Genomic DNA, 20,809 nt, shown 5'->3' with positions numbered 1-20,809 from the left:
TTTTTTTTGTTTTTGTTTTTTAATGCTTTACTAAAGGTCAAATGTTCTGTGTCCAAGGGGTATAAAATGGATAAAATGGAAGGGATTGATGCAGTTTTATCCTTTCCAGCCTTAAAATTCCCCTCTCATACTATAACAAAATTTTTCCAATATCATTATTTCAAAAGCTGAATGCTCCTTTTCGTCTTGCAAACAAAAAATGTTATTTTACAAAAAAATGCAACTCTAAATGTTCTTTTCAATCTTAAAAAAACCAAACAAGCCAAAAAACAGGCGATTGTGGAAATTACATTAGAAATTTATAAAAGACAATTCAATTAGGCTTCTATTTTCTATTTCTAGGTTTAAAACTCTGCCAAAAAAAACCACTCCTCTATTTTTATTCCCACAACATTCCTTCCACAGTGCCCTGAATTTGTATGGTTTTGCTTCGAAACTTGTTTACTGGCAATGAAGTCTGCCTCCACAGTTTTCTTCTGACTGAACTCTTAGGTTTGTTGGATGAAGTAGGAACCTTCACACAGTTGTGGGAACTGTGAGGTATGCTGAAGGTAGGCATCTAAACACTGGGATAACTCTGAGATCCTGAAGTAGTTAAGAGAGCCTATTCCCTGCAACCTCATGCACTCAACTGGCAATTATCAATGATATGTCATGCACATTTAATTACATTTTTGCTGTCATTATGTCTTAAAAATATGCATAAGCTTATGAATTTTGGAAAAGAATTGACAGACATATCAGCTCTAATTTGAAGACTTTTAAAATGCAACCAGAAGATTATTCCTAGGTTTTCTGGTTTTAACTTTCTTATAATTTTTTTACTATTAATTAAGCTCCTGGTTTATACTTATTTTTCTTCACCAGTCTGCTAGCAACAGCATTCACCTATTTGACTAGCGAGACTTAAAACGTAGATCTGTTATTCAAATAAACTTTATATATTTGTCGGTATGTCTTTGCAGTTTTTGAAATCTTTTTATATAAAGCAATACTTAGCAAAAATGTAATAGGAATTATTAATTAAATTTAAGATAATTTATTTACAGGAACTGGTTTTTAAGTTAAAAATCTAATAGGAAATTATTATATTTGAGAGGGCTTTTCTTATGGTCATGAGATTGTATTTTATGTAAAATGATATGAAGTTAAAGAACTGAAATCAGAACAACATATTTGTAGCCAAACAATGAGAACACATGGAGATCTTGGCCCAGTCTGTGGCTCTGAAATAATTTTACTTTATGATCTTGGTATCTCAGTGATTCTCTGCTTTATTTCGTTGTCTTGGATTAATTATTTTTTATTCCTCTCTCTTCATTTCTCATTTGTAGGTCTTCAGATCTGAGACAATAAGAAGATTATTATATGTGTTAATACAGACACCAAAGGAAAGAGTTTAGAAATATCTCTGTGTCTGCCCACAACTGCTTAGTCATTAACCACACAGTGCCTTCTTTCCATCCATCTGAATCTTGTTAGCTCCAGTCCCTCAACTATGCCACTTCAAATGCAAATATGGCCTAATGGAGACTGAACTATCACCATGGTTTTTATTTCCTTCAAAATTATAATCAATATTATATTTCTTTATTTGATTCACCATCTGATTCACTGGGTACTTGTACCAGCATAGTTCATGGAGTGGGTGGAAACACAGGACAGAAGAGAAGCAGAACCACTAAACCCCTATTTTCAGTGCAGGGAAAATAACGGTGAATAAATTTTAGTTAAATTCTGTGTAACTCTGAGCACAATTTCTTAAAAAATTTCAATAACAACAGTGCTTGCTTTTCATGGCAATGGTCTCACTGAGATTTCACTAAGTGATGTCTTCACTAGTTTAATGATTAGAAGTAATTTCTAAATTAGGATGTGATCAAACTTGTTGAAAGGAAGACATATATTCCTCTTGATTTCAGTGGTCTTTGGATTTTTTAATATATTTTTAGCTATAGAATATTTTGGGAGTGCTAGAAGCATCTGAGTCACTCTTTGCTTTGTTACCAACTGTCCACTCCTTACATGTGATTTCAGTAGCTATGGAACTGCTATCTTCAGCCTCAAGGAGTAGTTTAAGCTAAGGCAATTTCCCTGTTTTTTTTCTGATTACATGGTATCCAGGGTGACACCTTGCATGCTCACTCCCAAAGCATGGCAAGGCATTCCAAAATAAAAGTGTAAGAGTGCTCAGAAATTTAGCCCCACTTCTTGCTGCATCCTTTCTTTTGTAGTAGTAAAAGAAAAAAAATATGTAAATTTACCACGTTTTTTTTTCTTACAAATAGTACCCATTCTGATTAAAAATAAAAAAATTTTAAAAAACAACTTCATAAAGAAACTGGATGTGCACATCTGAATTCCAGTACAGCTGAAAAAGGAGGGAAAAAAGCCAAACATAAAATATCACCTTGGGTTCATAACAAAAAACGATTTCTTAGACACTAGAGAAAACTAAAAAAAGCAGCTGAAGGGGGAAAAAAAGGTGCATTAGCATTTAGGAATATACATTAGCTCTGTTATGAGGTGCCACATAAGATAAAATATCTGCTCTCCAACAAAAGGGATTGAAAATAAACAATTCTTCTGAAGGCTAAAAATATTTTTTCTAATTGTTTCTTTGTGCCTCTCACATTTTTGTCAGTAAATTGCGGTAAACTGAAGAAAACAGTAAGAGCAGAAAAAATCCCTGATTTTAAAATTTTATATCATTAAAGACTGAAACCTGAAATTCAGTGAAGACACAAGCTACTGAATGCAGTATTTTAGTACAGTGGGACAAACAGTAGAAGCTCTCGTAAGAGTTCTAGCACATATACACCCCATTTATGAAATTATTAAATTTATTCTTTGGAATAAAGACTGTTTCAGAAGCAAGGTGCTTTTCTATAGCTCACACTGACATCAGGAAAGAGGGACTCTGTTCCAGGTTCCTGACATTCAAAAGTTCAGATTCTTGGGAAATCTGCCGTAGCATTCCCTTTTGTGAGACAGAAGGAACCTTAAGCTACTGACTTCTTACTCCACATTAAATTAAAGATCCTTAGAATACTTTTGAGACTATTTTAATAATCTTGGTCTATTTAAGTATTATATTAAATTGAAGAAAAGAAAATAAAGAAGAAAAAAACTCAATCAAACTTTTGCTTTCTCATTAGTATTGAAAATGCTTATTCACAGCAGTGTAATTCAGATAAACATCTGGCCCACAATGTTGGCACAGACAAAGGTTTGTTTTCTTTTTTAAGAGCTAGGAATTTTTCCAAGCTCTCCCGACTACTGGGAGCAGAATGTCTGACCAAAGTATGCTCACCAGATGGTAGATGTTTCCATGTGGGTAAGTATTAAAAAAATTCTAATTCTATGCAAACTGTGAAGTAAGGCTGGGAAAAGTTTGCTGTTGTTATCCAGTTTTAACTGCCTCTGCAACTCATAAATGTGATAGAAAAAAATCCAAAACTGCAAAACAAAGCTAATTTGAGTGGGGAAAAAAAGATAAATATCTTGTGACTTTTACAGTATATGACCTATCTTTAATGACTAATTTCAGAAACTTTAGGGTTGAAATCTTTCTTTGAATCTTTTTCTCTTTTATTTCCTTAACATCTTTATTACTTTGCTATTTAAAAAAAACCCCAAAAACAACAAACAACAACAACAAAACCAAAAACAAAACAAAACAACAACTTGCTGCTCCAAAATTTATTACCTCCACTAAAAATGTCAAGCAAAATAGTTTCTATAGAGTAGGATATGTGGGAAAAAAACCCCCAAAAAGTCTGTTTTTAAAGGGCAGCCGAAGTTTTCTTACAACCAGTTCCTTGTGGCCAATCTTGCTTGCTGGGTGGTAGCAGAGGGCAGAGTGGGGCAATGCCTCTAACATGCCAGGTCCTCATCTTGTCAGAATAGCTAAAATCCTGATGGATGCATATTTAGCAAAGACACTGCATTTTGCACTTTTCCTCTTCTGGGTGCTCTGGTGGGTCTGTTACTAAGCAAAGGGAGGAGAGAATGCCACAAAAGCTGGCGGGTGTTAGGGTTTAAACCACTCCAGCTGTTGGATGGCTGGATGCAATCACAGAGCTATGGTGCTATAAAGCATGCCCAAGCAGTCCCCTAGGTGATGTACCATGCCACCTTCGGTTCCAGTACCCAACCTCAGCAGGAGCACACATCTCTCTAATTTAAACAGCTGCAAGAAAGTTTTCTGGTTGGTAATTTGTCCCAGATTTAAAACCACATAGACAGCTAGAGGGTACATTGACATCACACACTGTAGCTCAAGCAGAAAGCAAGCTGGTTTACATGAAAAAAGATCTATAGCTTAAGTGGAAGAGCGAAGAAGTGCAAAATTTTTAGAATATTTCCGACTAAGTGCAGTGAGCTTCAGATCACATATCCACAGAGGCACATGAAACAGAAGAAATGTCAGTCAAAAGACAGGCAGTAGAAGAAAATGTTCTTTAGCTTTACGTGTCGAGAACTTTAAATAGCTGAGACAGCTCCTTATTCTCTCTCATGCTCCCCTCTATCAGAAGCCTATTGCTTACAATGCCTTTCCATTTATTTGTGTTTCCACTGTGTGAGCACGTGCCTGCAGTGAGAAAGTGAGTAGTGAAATCTGGATATGAAGAAGGTGATGACAGAAATAGGCAATGCAGAAATGCAACCAGTTTTTTTCTCCTTTCACTCTTCAGGAAAACTATGTCTATGACAATAAGTAAATAAAAGCAAATATTAGCCAAAAATTATTAAAACTATGAGAAAAATTAACCAGAATTTTACAATATTTTTTCTTTAAGACATCAAGATATATATTCAATCTTTAATAAGCATAAAAATGTAAATGCTGATTAACTAAATGCATACAAACCTAGTGGGAATCTGACTATGAAGCAAAACTGAAAAATGCATGCCTTGCTGCTGGCAGAACAAATGAAAGTGTGAGAAAGAGAATTTTCCCATTCATATGGTCTTAGATGGGAATTTTTTCATCACAGAGTTCTGAAACAAAGATATTCTGTGTTTCTTAAGATGAATGCTTAAATATAATTTTATGACTTAGATACCTTTTATCAAATATGATATTAGAAAAACAGTTGATTTCAGTTTCATACCAGATTAAGCATATGGCTCCCATTCCCTTGTTTTATAATGTTTACACTAAAACTATTAAAAAAACCAAATATATTTCTCCACTTTAAGTCACAAAAAAATGAGCTTTCAAATAAACCAAGACAAGAAAAAATGTTTTCATTAGGTTGTGGACAAGTTAAAAATATTAATCATAATCAATATTCAAGAAAAATAACATCTGTGTACAAAACAACTTGGCAAGTGGTATAACCCAAGAGATTATATTCTATGGAATTGGCTTAGTATCAGAAGAAAGTGTGATTAATGATAAAAAAGTTAATATCTAAATTATTTCTGACACACTGCTTTCTCTCCTTAGCAGAAAGCTTAAAGTCTTTGGTACAGAAGACAGCTGTAGATGTGGGGGTTTGCAACATTTTTATTAATGCACTTATGTACACACATCCCACACTTACCTAAAAATCCTTACCTGAGTTTTTTCTTTATTTGTTTTTATGTGAGGAGCAATTATCACAAATATGCTTGAGTAAGCATGTTTTCTACTTTGAGTGAACATATTGCATATCAAAATTTGAGTGTTTAAAAAAATTAACATAGACCTTTGAAAAGTTTAGTTGGCTGTGTTGCGTCATTTATTCCCCAAATTTTAAGAATTTCTGCAGAAACTAGAACTACAACTACCCCTTTCCAAAAGAACGCTATGAGTGTACAGATGACAGTGAGTTGAGATATTGGGAAGGAGGAGGACCTCATGCTGATTTTAATATATAATTTTGAGTGAGTGAAGAGAGGAAACACATGGAAGAAACTGCATCGCTGAAAGGTAGCAGACAATCACTAGAAAGAAGACCTGTTTGGGATTTTTTTTTTTTTTTCCTTCCTTGAAAGTTTCTATTCAGTTCTGTAGAAGAGAGAAACTTGGCTCATTTTGCAAATGCAAAGCCAGACTGCTGCCAGGAACCATTTGCAGAAGTGATTAACAAAGCCTGTTTGCTTTATGGGATTTCCATGGAGGTAAAACGGTATGCATATAATTTTGACACAATCAGATAGTGCTCCCTTTGAGTTATATGGCAAAAAAGGGACAAGAATTAGTATCTCTCTTTTAAAAGGTGTCTCATTAGAGCAGGCTTATTGTCCTCTCAGCATATGTGGCATTTAAATGAAGTGAGCAATGGCCAAAAGCAGGAAGCAATTCTGAGAAATAAATGGCAATAACCATCCCAGTTTCCTGAATGGAGGTGAAAGTGGTTTGGCAATATTCACCCAAGATGATTTTCATTTATGAAGTATTGAAATTAAAGAGAGAAGAAGGGAATGGCTGTGTGTGCTGGTGAAGCTGTAACATGAAAATAGAATAGATTCTAAAGTTGTAAATGAACTGAAATATCCCAGGTGGCATGAGCACACAGCAAGGGACTTTCAGTAGCAGCAAAGGCTGATGTAAGGGCTTGACTTACATCTTTAGATCCCTGCTGTCAGTGGTGCATGGTATACTAAAGAAAAAAAAAAAGCCACAAAACTTTAAATTGTTGCTCCAAAGACTTCAGTCTGGTAAAAGTAAAACCAACATTAAAGGGCAAATAGCAATAAAGAAGGAAGGGAGCTATTTAACTGAACAGAGGAAATGAACATCAGTTTTTGATATTCAGTTTTACTTGTTAAATATGAAATTCTTACATAAGCCCAGCAAAGGGCTGGCAAAAGTTTTAATCAGCAATATAATCCTACTTAAAGTACTTTCAAGTTCTACATGGAATTTTAAGAACCTTTTTGCAACTATCAGAGCAAAGTGGAATTTTATTTGAGAATAGTAGTAGGTAGCATGACAGTTGAAAATATCTAAAAATGTGGCTGAAAAATAGTCTATATATGCCCAGATGCCAATTCCATTTTGTGGAAATTTAACAGCAGACTACTACAATGGATATGGTATTGAAATTAATCTTTCTCTGTACTTAATTTCATTGTTAAACTAACATGCAATAAGTAATTATTTGGTTTGAGGTGGAGAAACATATTCATTTTTTTAAAGCTCAACAAATTATTCTGATTGCACGACAGTATTTATGAGGGAGACGCTGAACATCCCTTCTGGGAAGAATGGTGTTGCTGATAGGAAATTATCTGTAAAAGTTACTATGCATTATGTAGCTTCATCTGGATTTATATGTAGTATATGTAATAATATGAAAATAGATCTCTTGTATCTCTAATTATCTAGGAGATAAATGTGCATGGCCACCCATCATCATAAAAGACTCAAGTAGAAGGAATCAGATCTTAGACAAGTGTTGTACAGTGGGATGTCTCTGGACATGGTCCTTTTCCTCTTCTTTTACTGTAAAAGCAGCAATATAGCCTTGCTTTACCTGACTGTCTTTTCTGCCAAAGGGCATGCACACCTAGGTGACACAGTATGCATTTGCTGTGACAAAATCAGTAAAAGAGACAAGATTGGAAAATGACATCTGAAGGTACCAAAATACACCTATTTGGAAAATATCTTCATTTCAGTCTTCCAGGGTTGCTAAAACTAATATGAAGAAGATAAGACAAATATTTCTGTATGTGTATATATATAATTATTTTGAAAAATCACCCTTTCAGTTTTCTGATATATAGGTCAATATGGTTTTGATTAAAGAGAGTAGAAATTTAATAATTTTTGTCTCCAAGGACTAAGGGTTGAAAAACAATGATTAAGCCCTTTATTTTGCTGTATCTGAAAAGCTGATGGAGTGGTGGAGATGCTCAAATTAATTTGTCTTTGTATATAGCATGTGACATAAAAATCATATAATTTGTTTTCATTATGATACATCTGTATTTTCCACTTGTTTTTTTCAAAATATTGTACTTTACCATTTGAAGATATGACACTGCTAGAACTCATGACACATGGTCTGTGTTACAACTCATAATTTAATACTTATTAAATGTAGCCTAACAGAACTGCAAATTTAACCAGAGAGCAGTAAGAACCATCATTTCCAGATTCTCTGAAATGCTTCACAGTGAAAACAGATGTCATCTACACTTTATAAGACAGTTAAGTATGATGTTTGTTACTTTAATAAGTTTCCAGAATGAAATCATCTCTAAGGTGTCACAGTTTGCTCTTTATTTAACTTTTAATAATTCAATAATGAACAAGTTCCCAACGTCCTTTTATAAAAGCAAAAACATGAGTGTCTTACATAGGAGAATACTGAGCAGAGAGTAAAACAGAGCACCATATTAGAAGATTCATCTAAAAATGTCACATTTTTATAGAACCTTAGTGAATTACTCTTATCATGGTAGTTATCTTAAATATTCTAAAACTGGTTTTCCTGGGTTTGTTTATTCTGCAGTAAGGGGACATTTCTTCTTTTTACTTGCAATGAATAGTATTTTACTTCCCAAGGACTCCCTATGTCACACAATGAGCAACCCCAGTGTTAATATGAACTATGTATGTAGGTAAGTTCAGAACAGATGCATCACTGTAAAGACCACAGTGCAATATTTTCAGTACTTGTAGAAAGTACAGGTGTCTCAGTCTCACTTCAGTGCCTGGCAATGCTATGATGATTTTTCAAGTGAGAAACACCTGAAAGACAACTCAGTCATTGGTAACAGGCAGTACGGCTTCATGGGAGGGAAGTCCAGCTTAACAAACCTGATTTCCCTTTATGACCCACCTAACTGATCAAAGGAAGCCAGGTGATGTGATCTTTTTGGATTTCAGCAAAGCTTTTTATATATCTCTCACAGGATCCTTCTGGAAAAAGTATCCAGCACACAGGTGGATAAACACTTCATGTGAGGGATTAGCAACTGGCTCACAGTTCAGGCACAAAGGGTTACAGTGAAAGTGATGACATTGGACTGGGGTCCTGCCATTAGTGGGGTTCCACAGGGCTCATTCTCAACCTTGTGTTCTTCAGCATCTTCAGTGATGACATGAAATGCAGGACTGAGAGGGATAGCAAGAGAGTTTGCAGATGATACAAAACTGGGAGGAACTGTCAACTCCCAGAAAGGCCCTGCAGAGAGGTGGGCAGTTCACCAACCACGTGAAGTTCAACAAGGACAAGTGCTGAATTCTGCACCGGGGTTGGGGCAACCCTGGATGTATGGACAGACTGGGGAATGAGGGGCTGGACAGCAGAGCTGTGGAAAGCGACTTGGGGGTTATGGTCCATGGCAAGTTGTGGTCACAGCACCAGCCTGACAGAGTTCAAGAAGCACTTGAACAATGCTCTCAGGCACATGGTGTGATTCTTGGGATATCCTGTGTAGGGCTAAGGGTCAGACAAGGTGATCCTTTTGGGTGTCTTCCAACTCAGCTTACTCTGTGATTCTTTGAATCATTTTGGTATGAAAATATTGATGTTCAGTCCATAAATGAAACCAGGAAACACACACTAACAGAATCAACTGTATACACCAAAGAACAGAGTTTTGTAATACTACTAATTAGGGCAAGAAAAATAACACAAGCTTTGTAAAGCACTAGTGGAGGTATAAATCTTGATTAAATATTTCCCTTGTCCTTGAAGACAATCACTTTCCCTAGCACACGAAGAAACCCTATTTCTTCGAATATATCTTTTTGAAATCTGCCTGAAAACCAATTAACATCGATTTTATGGTTTATTTTTTTTTTCTTCCAAAATCTGGTAACCTTTTTCATGTGAATGTGATGGATAAAATATGCGTTCAGTGGTGGAGAAAATGGATGCCCTACAGTGAGTGCTCAAAACATTAGTTTCACAACTGAATCCTGGAACCTCCTGGAATAAATGTCTTGCTATTTCTTCAAAGTCAGGGCAAATTCAACAATAAGAATGGTGCATGCCTCTCATTCTTAGAACTTACCAGTAGTCACAGCCAAGGAAACTTTCTCTGAGGGCTTTTGTAGGTTTGATCTCCTATGACTGGTAGCAACTGAGAGATCTTGCTGCTAAGCCATTATGCCGAAGACGAGACTCATTACTAGTGTTATTTTTGAAAAGGAAACCAGTTTTGTTCAGCTTGTAATTAAAAAATACCATTTAGTTTCCTTAGGCTTATGTTGAGATCATTTATTTTATACTAGCATTCACATTGTCTATAGTTTTGATTACAAGAGTATTTCACATCTTGGGATTGAGTGTATTTTCAGTTCTAATTTAGAAGATTGTTTCAGACATATTGCATGTCTGAATAAAGTAAAGGTTCCTGTTTCAATAACCTAGAAATGTTTGTTTTGGCCCTAACAGTTAGGGATCAGGGAAAGTTAATGAATTACAAGTCAATGATCAAGTGGATACAGAGGAGAACTACAATGATGATCAGAGGGCTGGAGTACCTCTTCTATGAGTAAAAGCTCAGAGCTGGGGTTATTCAGATGCAGAACAAGGCTGCATTATATTTTTATAAGTATGTTATATATTTATATACATCATAGCACTTTCTAGTACTAAAGGGAGTGTACAAGAGTGCTGGAGAAGGACTTTTTACCAGGGCATGTAGTGGCAGGACAAGGGGGAGTGGCTTGAAGCTAAAAGAAATTAGGTTTGGAATAGATATTGGGAAGAAATTCTTTACTGTGTGGCACCAAGGCACTGGAACAAGTTGTCCAGAGGAGTTGTGGATGCCCCATCCCTGGAGGTGTTCAATACTGGTCTGGATGTGGCTCTGTGCAACTTGATCTAGTGGAAGACATCTCTGTTCATAGAAAGGGGGGTGGAACTAGACAATCTTTAAGGTCCTTTTAAACTCAAACCATTATGTGATTCTATAAAAGGAAAAATAGAAGAATGACAACTTAAAAAAAAAGGAGGGATTGACTAAAAACGAATTACCAGCTAATTATTTTTCAAATGTGGAATATCAACATTAAAAAGCAAATCCTTCATAAGTATTTACAATAATTTAAGATTAGCATGTATTTGCTTTTTTATTATTTTTTTTTTTTTTTAAGATCTTTAATCTTCCTTTTCAGGTTGAACATGTATGACACTTTTAATCTAATTTATTGAAGATTTGTATATAAAACCAAAGAAATTATGGTGTGTATTAAGGAACAAAGAGACAAAGACTTTCATTGAGAAAAAGATGTTTTTCTAAATCGTATAGAAGAATATATCAGAAGATTTATTTCACAATATACCTTACTCCTGTATTGGGTGATTTGCCAAAGCTGGACCCAAATTTATCCTGATTTATGAACCAGGAAAATCAATTGCATTGATGTTTTGTGTAGATTTTAAAAATAATTTATCCTTCTGAAATAGCCATGTTAGTTTTGTATGTACTCACCCAGTAGCTAGTTTACTCTTTTTCCATGCAAGCATTCTTGAAATTTAATTCTTGCCTTACAGATTTAACTAAAACCCCCTAAATGCAATCAGATGTTAAGCACAGTATCCAGGAGATTGACAATACAATGTTAATCTCTGTAACACTTGCTACTCACATATTTCTTAGTGTGTCTACTGAGACAGTCTAGGGAATTTATTCGAGAAAAAAACTCTATAGGGTCTGTTAATCTAAATGTATTCCACACAGCCTCCCTATGTGATGCAGTAGAAGCCCAGACTAACACTGAAGTCATATGGACTGGAGGAACTTTTTTGCTTGCTGTCTAGAGCCAGTCAAAATATGTTTATAGGAAAAAAACAGAGGCAGTGGGAAGATGTCTACAATACTAAGAAAATCAGAATTAGAAAACTTAAGAAACCCCAAAACACCCCAAAAAACATAATTCAGAAACATACTAATTTCTCATTGCATTGGGATTCTTCATTTTGTGTCTGTTCTATTGACTCTAGATCATCCAGAACTGATTGGAGATTACACTCACTCCCAACTGATTAACCCAGTACATTTTATCATGCATGAACTGGACGTGTAGATATGGAATGTATGACAATCCTTGGAAACCATGCTGTCTGCAAATTTCTCTGGGGGAGTTCTCCATATCATGAAGGACAAAAAATGTTGAAGCTGGGATGTCTCTCATTAAGATGTCTCTCCAAGAGAGCAGTGCTGCTCTTGAGGTACCTGGGTTTGATACTGACATTGGTACTCAAGCAGAAGGCTTGCTCGGTGTGAGGCAATTTGAGCAAGTAAGGAGAGCAAATTGGTCCCTTAGGAAATATAGAATCCAAGTAGTGCTCGTTTCAGTGAAAGGACCCAGGAAAAAGAACAAAGGATATTTGTTGAGACAGAATAACAAATGCAATTATCTATTTTTTACATAATTGTCATGTCAGATTTATAATTTTATACATTCCCTTTTGACAAGAAGTTGCAATGACTAGCCACATTATTTTCTTACGGTGCTCAAAAGTAAACTGTCTGTTTCAGGACAGATCTCCTTGTCACAACTGCCTGGAAAAGAAACACATTACCAACTACAGTACAAACGCATACCACCATAAGATTTTAAATTTTTATGTGCATAAGGTGCAAGCCAATTTCTTTTCACAACATAATGGTCATAGATTTAAACCTTTTGGCAATTATAAGATGGGATTTTTTTGTTCTGTATAGTCCACAAAATCTCTTTTACAGAGAAATAATAATAAAAAAGGGTTTAAAGATCTCAAAAGAGGTTTGAGAACCTTTTGATTTCTATAAAATTCAAAATTTTCAACAAATAAATGTTTGTATATTGCCTGACCAAACTGGTAAAAAATAAATTGTTTTTACTTGTTTTGTGATTTCTCAAGATATTCTGTGTCTCTAGTGAAGAGCTGGAAGTGTCTGTTTTTCTGGGGAGTGGCACCAGTTGTGACCCAGTTGATTGTATGCACTCGGTACCTTGTCGGGTGGCCTTGCTTTATTGGTTTGGTGTTTGAGAAGTCCAGACACTAATGCTCCTAATGATCAGCCATTCTTTTTGACTTTTAGTAACAAGTATTCTCATGCAGTTAATATCAAACAGAACTTTGTGCTCTACATCTGTTATTTCAAAATTCCCATTTTTGAACTCCCCTAGTCTTAAGTAAGTTGTACATTGTCTTCCTTTTTTACTGCCTACAATCTTTTCACCTACTTCCAAGGCCCCATGATGTAAAATGTCATTTTGCCGATCTTCAGTTCCAGTAACAACTTTAATTTTACTGATTTTAATGGGCTTTTCAAATACAATCCCATAGAAGTCTCCAGTAGAAGGAGCTTTGCCCCAGAAGTACTCATCAATGCTGCTGTAAGCCTTGCTTGCCTCATAGTTTTCAAATACATTCATATTGGTGTGCAAGTTTGCAGGTGGGTTGTCAGGGATATCAAAGGATTCCTCTTCAAAATCATCATCCTTTAACTTATTTTCAGCTCCCTTGTAAGATGAGTAGTATCCCATGTGCTGGAAGAGAGATGGCTTAAAACGTATCACCTCCTTTTGAGCTAACAGCCCACGAAAGTGAATGAGCAGCCAATCGCAAGGCATTTCTTGGTAAAACATCAATAGAAAATGGGCCAGGCGTGGTAGGTCATGAGAATGGTAAAGCTTTCCAATGTACCCCAGCTTGGAGAATTCCAACGTCACCCAGTAGGATCCTTCTCGTGAGGTAATTACTTTCTTAACAGCAGTCAAAAAATTCTTTGAACAGCGAACGTCGTCTTCCAGCATCACATAATAGTCAGAAAGATTAGCACAAAAGTTTAGAAGGAAAGCATAATCTACATTTTGTTTTGATCGAAACTTCACGCGGTCCTCGGGGTCATTGTAATTTCTCTTAAGGCCATCCAACACAGGATAGTAATCCTCAGGGACGTGAATAACTATTAATCTGCCCGCAATTATATGATGTGCAAATTTCTGTGAAATATCCTGGACCATCCCTTCACACCAGGCTGAGTCAAAATCTGCCAGCTGTACTACGACTGCAATTTCTTTGAGTTCCTCATAGCTTGACTGCTCAAATATGGACTTGATGGTCTCAAGCAAGTAGTTTCCCTTTTTCCGTTTTACAGAGGATAGTCCAATTGTAAGATACCCTGTACAAAAGACAATTCAAACAAAAACTGAGTATCTGATATTGGAAGCAATTTTACCACAAAGATATTTTCCAGAGCTGTGTTTATATTGACTAAACCTCGTGAATAGTGAAGACTGGGAAATTTGGTATGTGAACTTATTAAGCTATATGTGATAAAGGACCTTTATTGCCTTTGCATTAGGAAGTACGATACTGAAAGCAAATAGACATATGGACACTACTGTGTTAAGCATTTACTTGTTTACTGCAAGCACACTGGGCTACTTTGGGCAAATGCCAAAGGAGTCTGTACATTTATGCCTTGTAGACAAAACCATATATAAAATGACAAGGCTGTAAATCTGCTAAAAGAAAGGGGATTATGAGGGGATTGTTCACACCATATTTTGAAAGCAAGGAACTGCCAAATGCAGCACTTTTATCTTTTTAAGCCCTGTAAAAATCTACTTGCATCTATGCATAATTTTACACTTTTATGAATTTTGCGTGGATAATTATTTCTCAGCATGTTCATTTTTAGGTGAATTCGTCTAGATTTCCTTGCTAGTAGTTTTCCTTCTTACCTTCTTTCAGGACTCATTAAGCATTTTACAGGGAATACCCTCTTGGAAGACACCATTTACACATTATTTTACAATATAACTTTTCTCCTTGCTTGACAAATAATTTTTAATGCTGTTACATTCTTTCTAGACAGAGATATATCTTATAAAACAAGAAATTTGATCTCTGCTGTTTTGTAGCCACTGCCATCACAATATCACCAGCATTCCAAATCAGGATTTTTTTCAGATATTTGCTAATATATCTCTATTTTTCTAATTTCCGATGTAAAAAATGTTAAGATTTTGTAATTGATAGGGTGTACTTAAGTTGAACTATCCTAACTTTTTTAAAATATAGTCATTTTTAAAAGACTGCTCTGATGGTGATTCAAGGTTTCCCTTGAGGCTTAAGTTTGCTCAAAATGAAGTTGTACAGTGAAGTAAAATCCCCAGAAGTCATTTACACTATCTACAGAGCCCCAAATTTTTCAAATCTGATTTGAACAAACTTTAAAGCTTTCTACAACTCACCTATTATTTCATTTTACTTTCTGGGCTTGGACTTCAGAACCTTGTTTTTGTATGGGAAATGGTTGATTTGGAACCCAGAGGACACCTGCCTAACATCTAGGTATGGCTGCATTTCACTTTTCAAGGGAAATCTTGAACCATGTCTGAAATAAGAATAATTAAGTAGTCCATCTGCAGATGGCTGTGAGAAGAATCCTCCTTTACTGTCCCGATAATGACACAATTCAAATCCCTTTTTAGCACAGCTAAAGGAGCAAGGAGGTCCATTTGCAGCTGCTGGGCTGGCAGAATAGTGGACCTGAGGGGTGTATCTATGTGATGCCAAGCATGCTTAAAATTGGATTTACCAGTTTTACAGTCTGACATTATGGTCTCAGAGCACCATGGTTCTATGGTTGCACAACACCACCAGCACCTGCCTTGATCTGCTTTCTAAATCATCTTCCTCTTGCCTGAGGTGAGATCCATGGAATTATGCTCACATAGACTATCCAGGGGCTGCCTGCAGGATATCTACAAGTTGGTCAGGCAGTTAGTCAGAAGGTAGTCAGACTGTGGGACAAGCACTGCTAGGTCTGGACTGGTAGCCACTCAAGAATGGCCTATGATAGCTGTCCCACTAACTCTCTTGAGACTCACTGCTTAACTCAGCCCCTCTTGCATAGAAATACCACAGGGACTATATGGATTTCATGCCTTTTTTAAGCTATCTCATTTTTCAGCATTTAAATTACAGTTACTTACTTTTTCTTGGTAAAGGTGTGCCAGCTAGGTAGCGATAGGAAATGTTTATAGATCCTGAGAAATTAGACAAATCTTTAAAACTGTGAACATAACGCTCTGGGTTGAGCTGGTGCGTGGCTGTTTCTCTGATTAACTGCTTGTCCCCTTCCTATTAGCGGGAAAACAAAAATAACAAAAAAGGGAGAGAGACAGAGAGAAACAAATTTGTAAATGCCAGCTAGAGAGGAAATGTGGACAGGCAGGTTTCCAAGGATAACATTTTTCACTTTCAGCTTTCATGAACGCATATAGATGTCACCTCATTTAAAACATAAAAACCCAAACAAATAAAACTCCTCCCAAACCAATAAGCAATACTGAATATCATACATTTTGGCTACAGAAAATCTAACATAAAACTTCAGATTACAGTAAAAGGGAAAGAACAAAAGTCTTTGCATAAAACTTTGAAAAGGTATCAAACATTAAATTATTGGCCAAAAAAATGCTGTGGTATTCAAAAGAGGGATAAGAAAACATCACTCAGCAACAAATAAGAGAATTTTTACAGACATAGAAACGGGGAAGATTTTTTAGAAATATTTTCAGTGATTAAAAAATCTACCAAAACTGCTGCAAGGGGAAGACAAATCTAGATCCTTGCATCTGGCTCATTTTGACAATTTTCTGAGAAGCTTCCACTCAGGTTTATGATGAAAAGAAATGCATGTGATCATGCAGACAGTAAATATTACTCTGAATTTGGAGAACATTTTTTGATGGCATAGTCAAAAGGTACATTTATCACCACATCTCATCTTCCTGCCTCCTTCTTCAGACCTTTTCTTCCAGGAGAATTCCCTGGTCATAGTAAAGGTGCAGAAGGGAAAGAGTGGCTTCATCAGTAGGTGCCTATCCATAAGGTCACTTGGGCCTCAGGTAAAACATGTTCCATAGTGCTTAAGAAAAGGGGCAATATCTAACAGTTCATGAAGTCTGAATTCAAAAGTAGGAATGCTTATTTAATTTATCTGGTTTGATTTTAGTCTGATGACAGTATGAATGTGTTCATTCCTTCTGATATATACAGTATGTTAATGCACTAAAACTTCCAGATCTGCCATTAAATGGGAGCACTGTGCAGTAATAGTACTGCTACTAGCAAAAACAGAAACAGTAAACAGCACACATATTTAATGGTATAAATATTAAAAAATGTGTCAAAGTTATATTTTACGGCACTAAGAAATATTAGCGTAAACTGATCTTACATTCATTTATAGTTCATTGTTTTTCTTGCATAGAAGTAGTAAATTATCCATTTCTGAGCATAGTAAAGATCTTTGGCAGACATCCAGGGCCATCTACCTGCACTGTTATGCTCTCTTGATCTTCAGTGTCTCTCGAGTAATTTCTCTCTAGTGTTTATGTGCCACTTTGCATTTGCTCATAAATTATGAGAGGAAGTTTGATGATGAGGTTCAAGATTAAAATGTAACTCAATGATCTAGAAAGAAAATACACCAAAACTTCAGGAGATTTTCCATGAAAAATACCAGATGGAAAACAAAAAAGGCTGGTCCAAAAAATCTTTTTTTTCCAAAACCCTTTCTTTAATATCAAAACATTGTGTCATGGGTTCCAGAATGGAGCACCAAAATTCCCTGTTTCATAATGTTTTGAAATGGAAACTTATTTTGCTGAGGTTTGGCTACATAAAATGTTTAGAAATAGACAATATCAGAAGAAATTGTTTTGATTTTAACAAGCAAAATATCTAAACTGACCACAAAAATTTTCCTTTCCCCCCACTCTTTAATAAATGTCTTTTGTGGCTGACATTTCTTTTTAATGGTTGTTATTTCATTCTTTTGAATGAACGACTAGCAAACTGAAATCTGGATTTTTTTCGAAATATTAAAATCTGTTTCTTCTGACTACTATGTAGAGGTCAGTGAAGTTGAGGAGCTTGATTAACTCTACTTGATTTTATTCTCTAGCTTTCCCTACAATGGTTTTGGCTTTCATCTTTTAACTAACCTCTAACTTATATTTCAGTGTTTGCTGGATGTTTCATGTGAGTGCCAAAAGGTGAAGTGCCAGAGTTCTCCACCCTTTATGAAGATACTCTGCTCTGCTAGGGGTGCTGTGTCAACTACCATAGTGCCACTTTTGGCATAGTGCCCAAAATAGTGATTGGTATTCTTAGCAGAATGCAGAACACATACTTCACTTACAATCCAATCCACTTACAGCTCTTAACAGGTATAAAATCCCCTCATGTATATTGTGATATCTGGTATATTTTAGCTTAGTATCTCTTCTCCAGAAAATGCCCTGCAGAAAAAAGAGATTCGCTGGACATGTGAGACCCTTTGAGCAAAACCAGAAATTTTGTCTTCTCCCTTCTTAAGGTTTACCAAAATAAATGCAATTTTAATATTCTAACGTTTTATAAAAGACCACTTGTCTTGCATCTGGTGCCAGAGACACCAGCACCCCAACCCCTTGCACAGCCTGCTGCCTGAGACTCGGAGAAGGAACTCTGGGTTAGTTGTTTTCCTTATACCAGTTGCCTTCAGAAGATAGTCCAGCAGGAGATTGGCTGCGACTCAGAGAGAATTTGGGGCTCTGAGGACTTTCAGATTTTCATTCCCTGAGGGAAACTGGTTAGCCTGCTGTCCTCAAAAGCTTTCCCCAAGTATAGTTCTCTTCACCACAAACACTGAAATTGCTCATCTTTTACTTCAGCAGAGAAAACATACCAGACATGGTGTGTTTAGAGCTGTCAGACAGGGTCAGGAAATTTGAGAATAAAACTAAATAAGTAAGGTAAAAATACAACATCCTAACACACTTGAAAACCACTTGATGGACCATAAAGGTATCAAGAGACCTGGAAGAACTCTCAGAAGTCTTGGCAAGAGACTTGGCTGAGAGCTATATGAATGCAAACATGCCAGAACTGTGATGAGAGAAGCAATGAAAGAGAGTGAATTTATAAAAGGGGTGGGGGGAAAGAGCAAATTAAGAATAAGACATGGAGCCATCTGGGGAGCTGGCAAATAGGACAGGAAAAGATTTCAAAAACAAGCCAAGAGGAACACCATTAGCTGTGATAATAAAAGCACTTTCAGAAACATCTGGGGGACTTTGAAGCAATTAGTGTACAGAGAAGAAACATTAAGGAAAATGCCACTAGGAAAAAAAGAAGTGATAAGCCAGGTCAAATTTAATCATAACCAAGAAATATCTGTAATGGAGTAACGTGGTACAAGCACAGGCTATCTTTTCAAGGGCTTAAGAAAGTATTAGCATAGTATTAATATTGTAAATATTTATAATGCTGTTATAAGCAATTTTATAATTATAATATTTTTAATTAAAATAATTAGGAATGTATATATGGTTCTGATAATAATGTAAGGATTTTACTACTTGTGCATTACACTTTTTGATGTACTATTATGTTTATTTTCAGATGCAAGTGAGATCAGAATTCACTGTTCAAAATACTGGAAAATCGATACTGTCCCTCTTCAATTCAAGATAAAGACAGCACTACCTACTCATATCACGATGTAAAAAATTCATTTTAGTAATTTTACTATTTTCAAAATCTAGTTTTTCAACCAGTACCTTCTTTTACTGGGACCAGTCCAATCTTCAAAGAACTGGAAATTCAATCCATTAATAGAGTCTCCAGGACTCATTTGGCATTCATCACTGAAACACTCCTAGTTTACAAATAAACTGCAGAGTTATATTAGTAAGTCAGTAGCTTATTTGTTGAAATTCCTAATATAAATATTTCCACATTTTTTTCAAAATCATAAACTTATTTCAGATTTCATTTGACTTTTTTGATGCTTTTTTATGCTTTTAATGCTCTAGCACGGAACCCATCAGACTCAAATCTGACTTACAAAAAGTAAGAAAAACACAAAATAAACTCACTAAGGTGAAACTATTTTAGATGGAATGGATGTAAATTTCCTTTTATAATCTTATTTCTATGATAGCACTTAATGCAGTATTCAGAGGTGAGATTTGCAGTGTATACTGTAAAACAAGCTCCTAGCTCACACAAATAGTTCAGATGTAGTTTATCCTCAGCAATTTACTGTTTTACTAGCGGTGTTTTACTGTTTTGTTTTTCCAGGATCACTTCTTCACAACTTACCAAAACATAACCATCCTCAATGTATAAGTTCATGAACAGCAAGCAAACAACAAGGATTCCTAAGAACGACACTGCTGATCGTTTCCGCAAGCATCTCATTTTATCAAAATATTTCAAGTAGTGTCTCGTGAAGAACTGCATACAGTAGTGTCACCTATGAATAAAACCACAATATTACAAGAATGGTCCACCTGATAAGCATGACAACAGCTACACTTACCTTCACATGTATCAAATCCCTTCAAACATACATAGACTACACTTTCAGGTAGCATTAATTTCATTTAATCATTGTCAGCTTCATACTTAATATACAATCTCAACTACAAACTAAGGGGTTTTTTTGGTGTGTGACAGTAAAGAAAAAACTCATACCCACTGTCACACCCATTTTGAAGTGGGCTTATGATGTCACTGCGACAGTGAAAGTTTAAACAGTTTAGTTTGCTGTGCTTAACTGTCAGATCCCAACTTGGTGGCTAGAGATGATGCTGTGCATTGTTCCCCCATGTACCTGTGTCTCCTCCCAACAACAGGCTAGGTTAACAGACAAGAAGGAAATTATTGCATGACTCAGTGTTGTTACCAATAGAAGAATTTTGTATACCAGAGTTCCCAGGAACAAATAAGGTACCTTCCCAGAAGTGAAAAAGCACTAGAGAGACTGTATAACATCCCTCAGCTTGGACCTCTGTACTAGGAGGGAAGAACTCTCAGTGGAGGCATTATTTCCATCTTCAGAAGAAAGGTGGGTG

At 35.8% G+C, this 20,809-nt stretch overlaps 1 protein-coding gene across 1 annotated transcript in view; it reads right to left on the bottom strand.

Annotated features, from left to right (window-relative positions):
- Positions 1–11,032: 11,032 nt before the first annotated feature.
- The window catches only part of MGAT4C (MGAT4 family member C), a 334,130-nt gene continuing 324,353 nt past the window's right edge, over positions 11,033–20,809 (bottom strand). Inside the window, 4 exon segments of the mRNA XM_033057894.1 lie at positions 11,033–14,070; positions 15,893–16,040; positions 20,055–20,181; positions 20,183–20,208. Of these exon segments, the coding sequence (XP_032913785.1) occupies positions 12,914–14,070; positions 15,893–16,040; positions 20,055–20,181; positions 20,183–20,208 (1,458 nt within the window). The 3' untranslated portion in view covers positions 11,033–12,913.

The sequence above is a fragment of the Catharus ustulatus genome, chromosome 4 (genome assembly GCF_009819885.2).
Source record: "Catharus ustulatus isolate bCatUst1 chromosome 4, bCatUst1.pri.v2, whole genome shotgun sequence".
NCBI lineage: Eukaryota > Metazoa > Chordata > Aves > Passeriformes > Turdidae > Catharus > Catharus ustulatus.
Note: the sequence above shows the minus strand (reverse complement) of the source record. Positions and strands in the feature narration are given on the sequence as shown.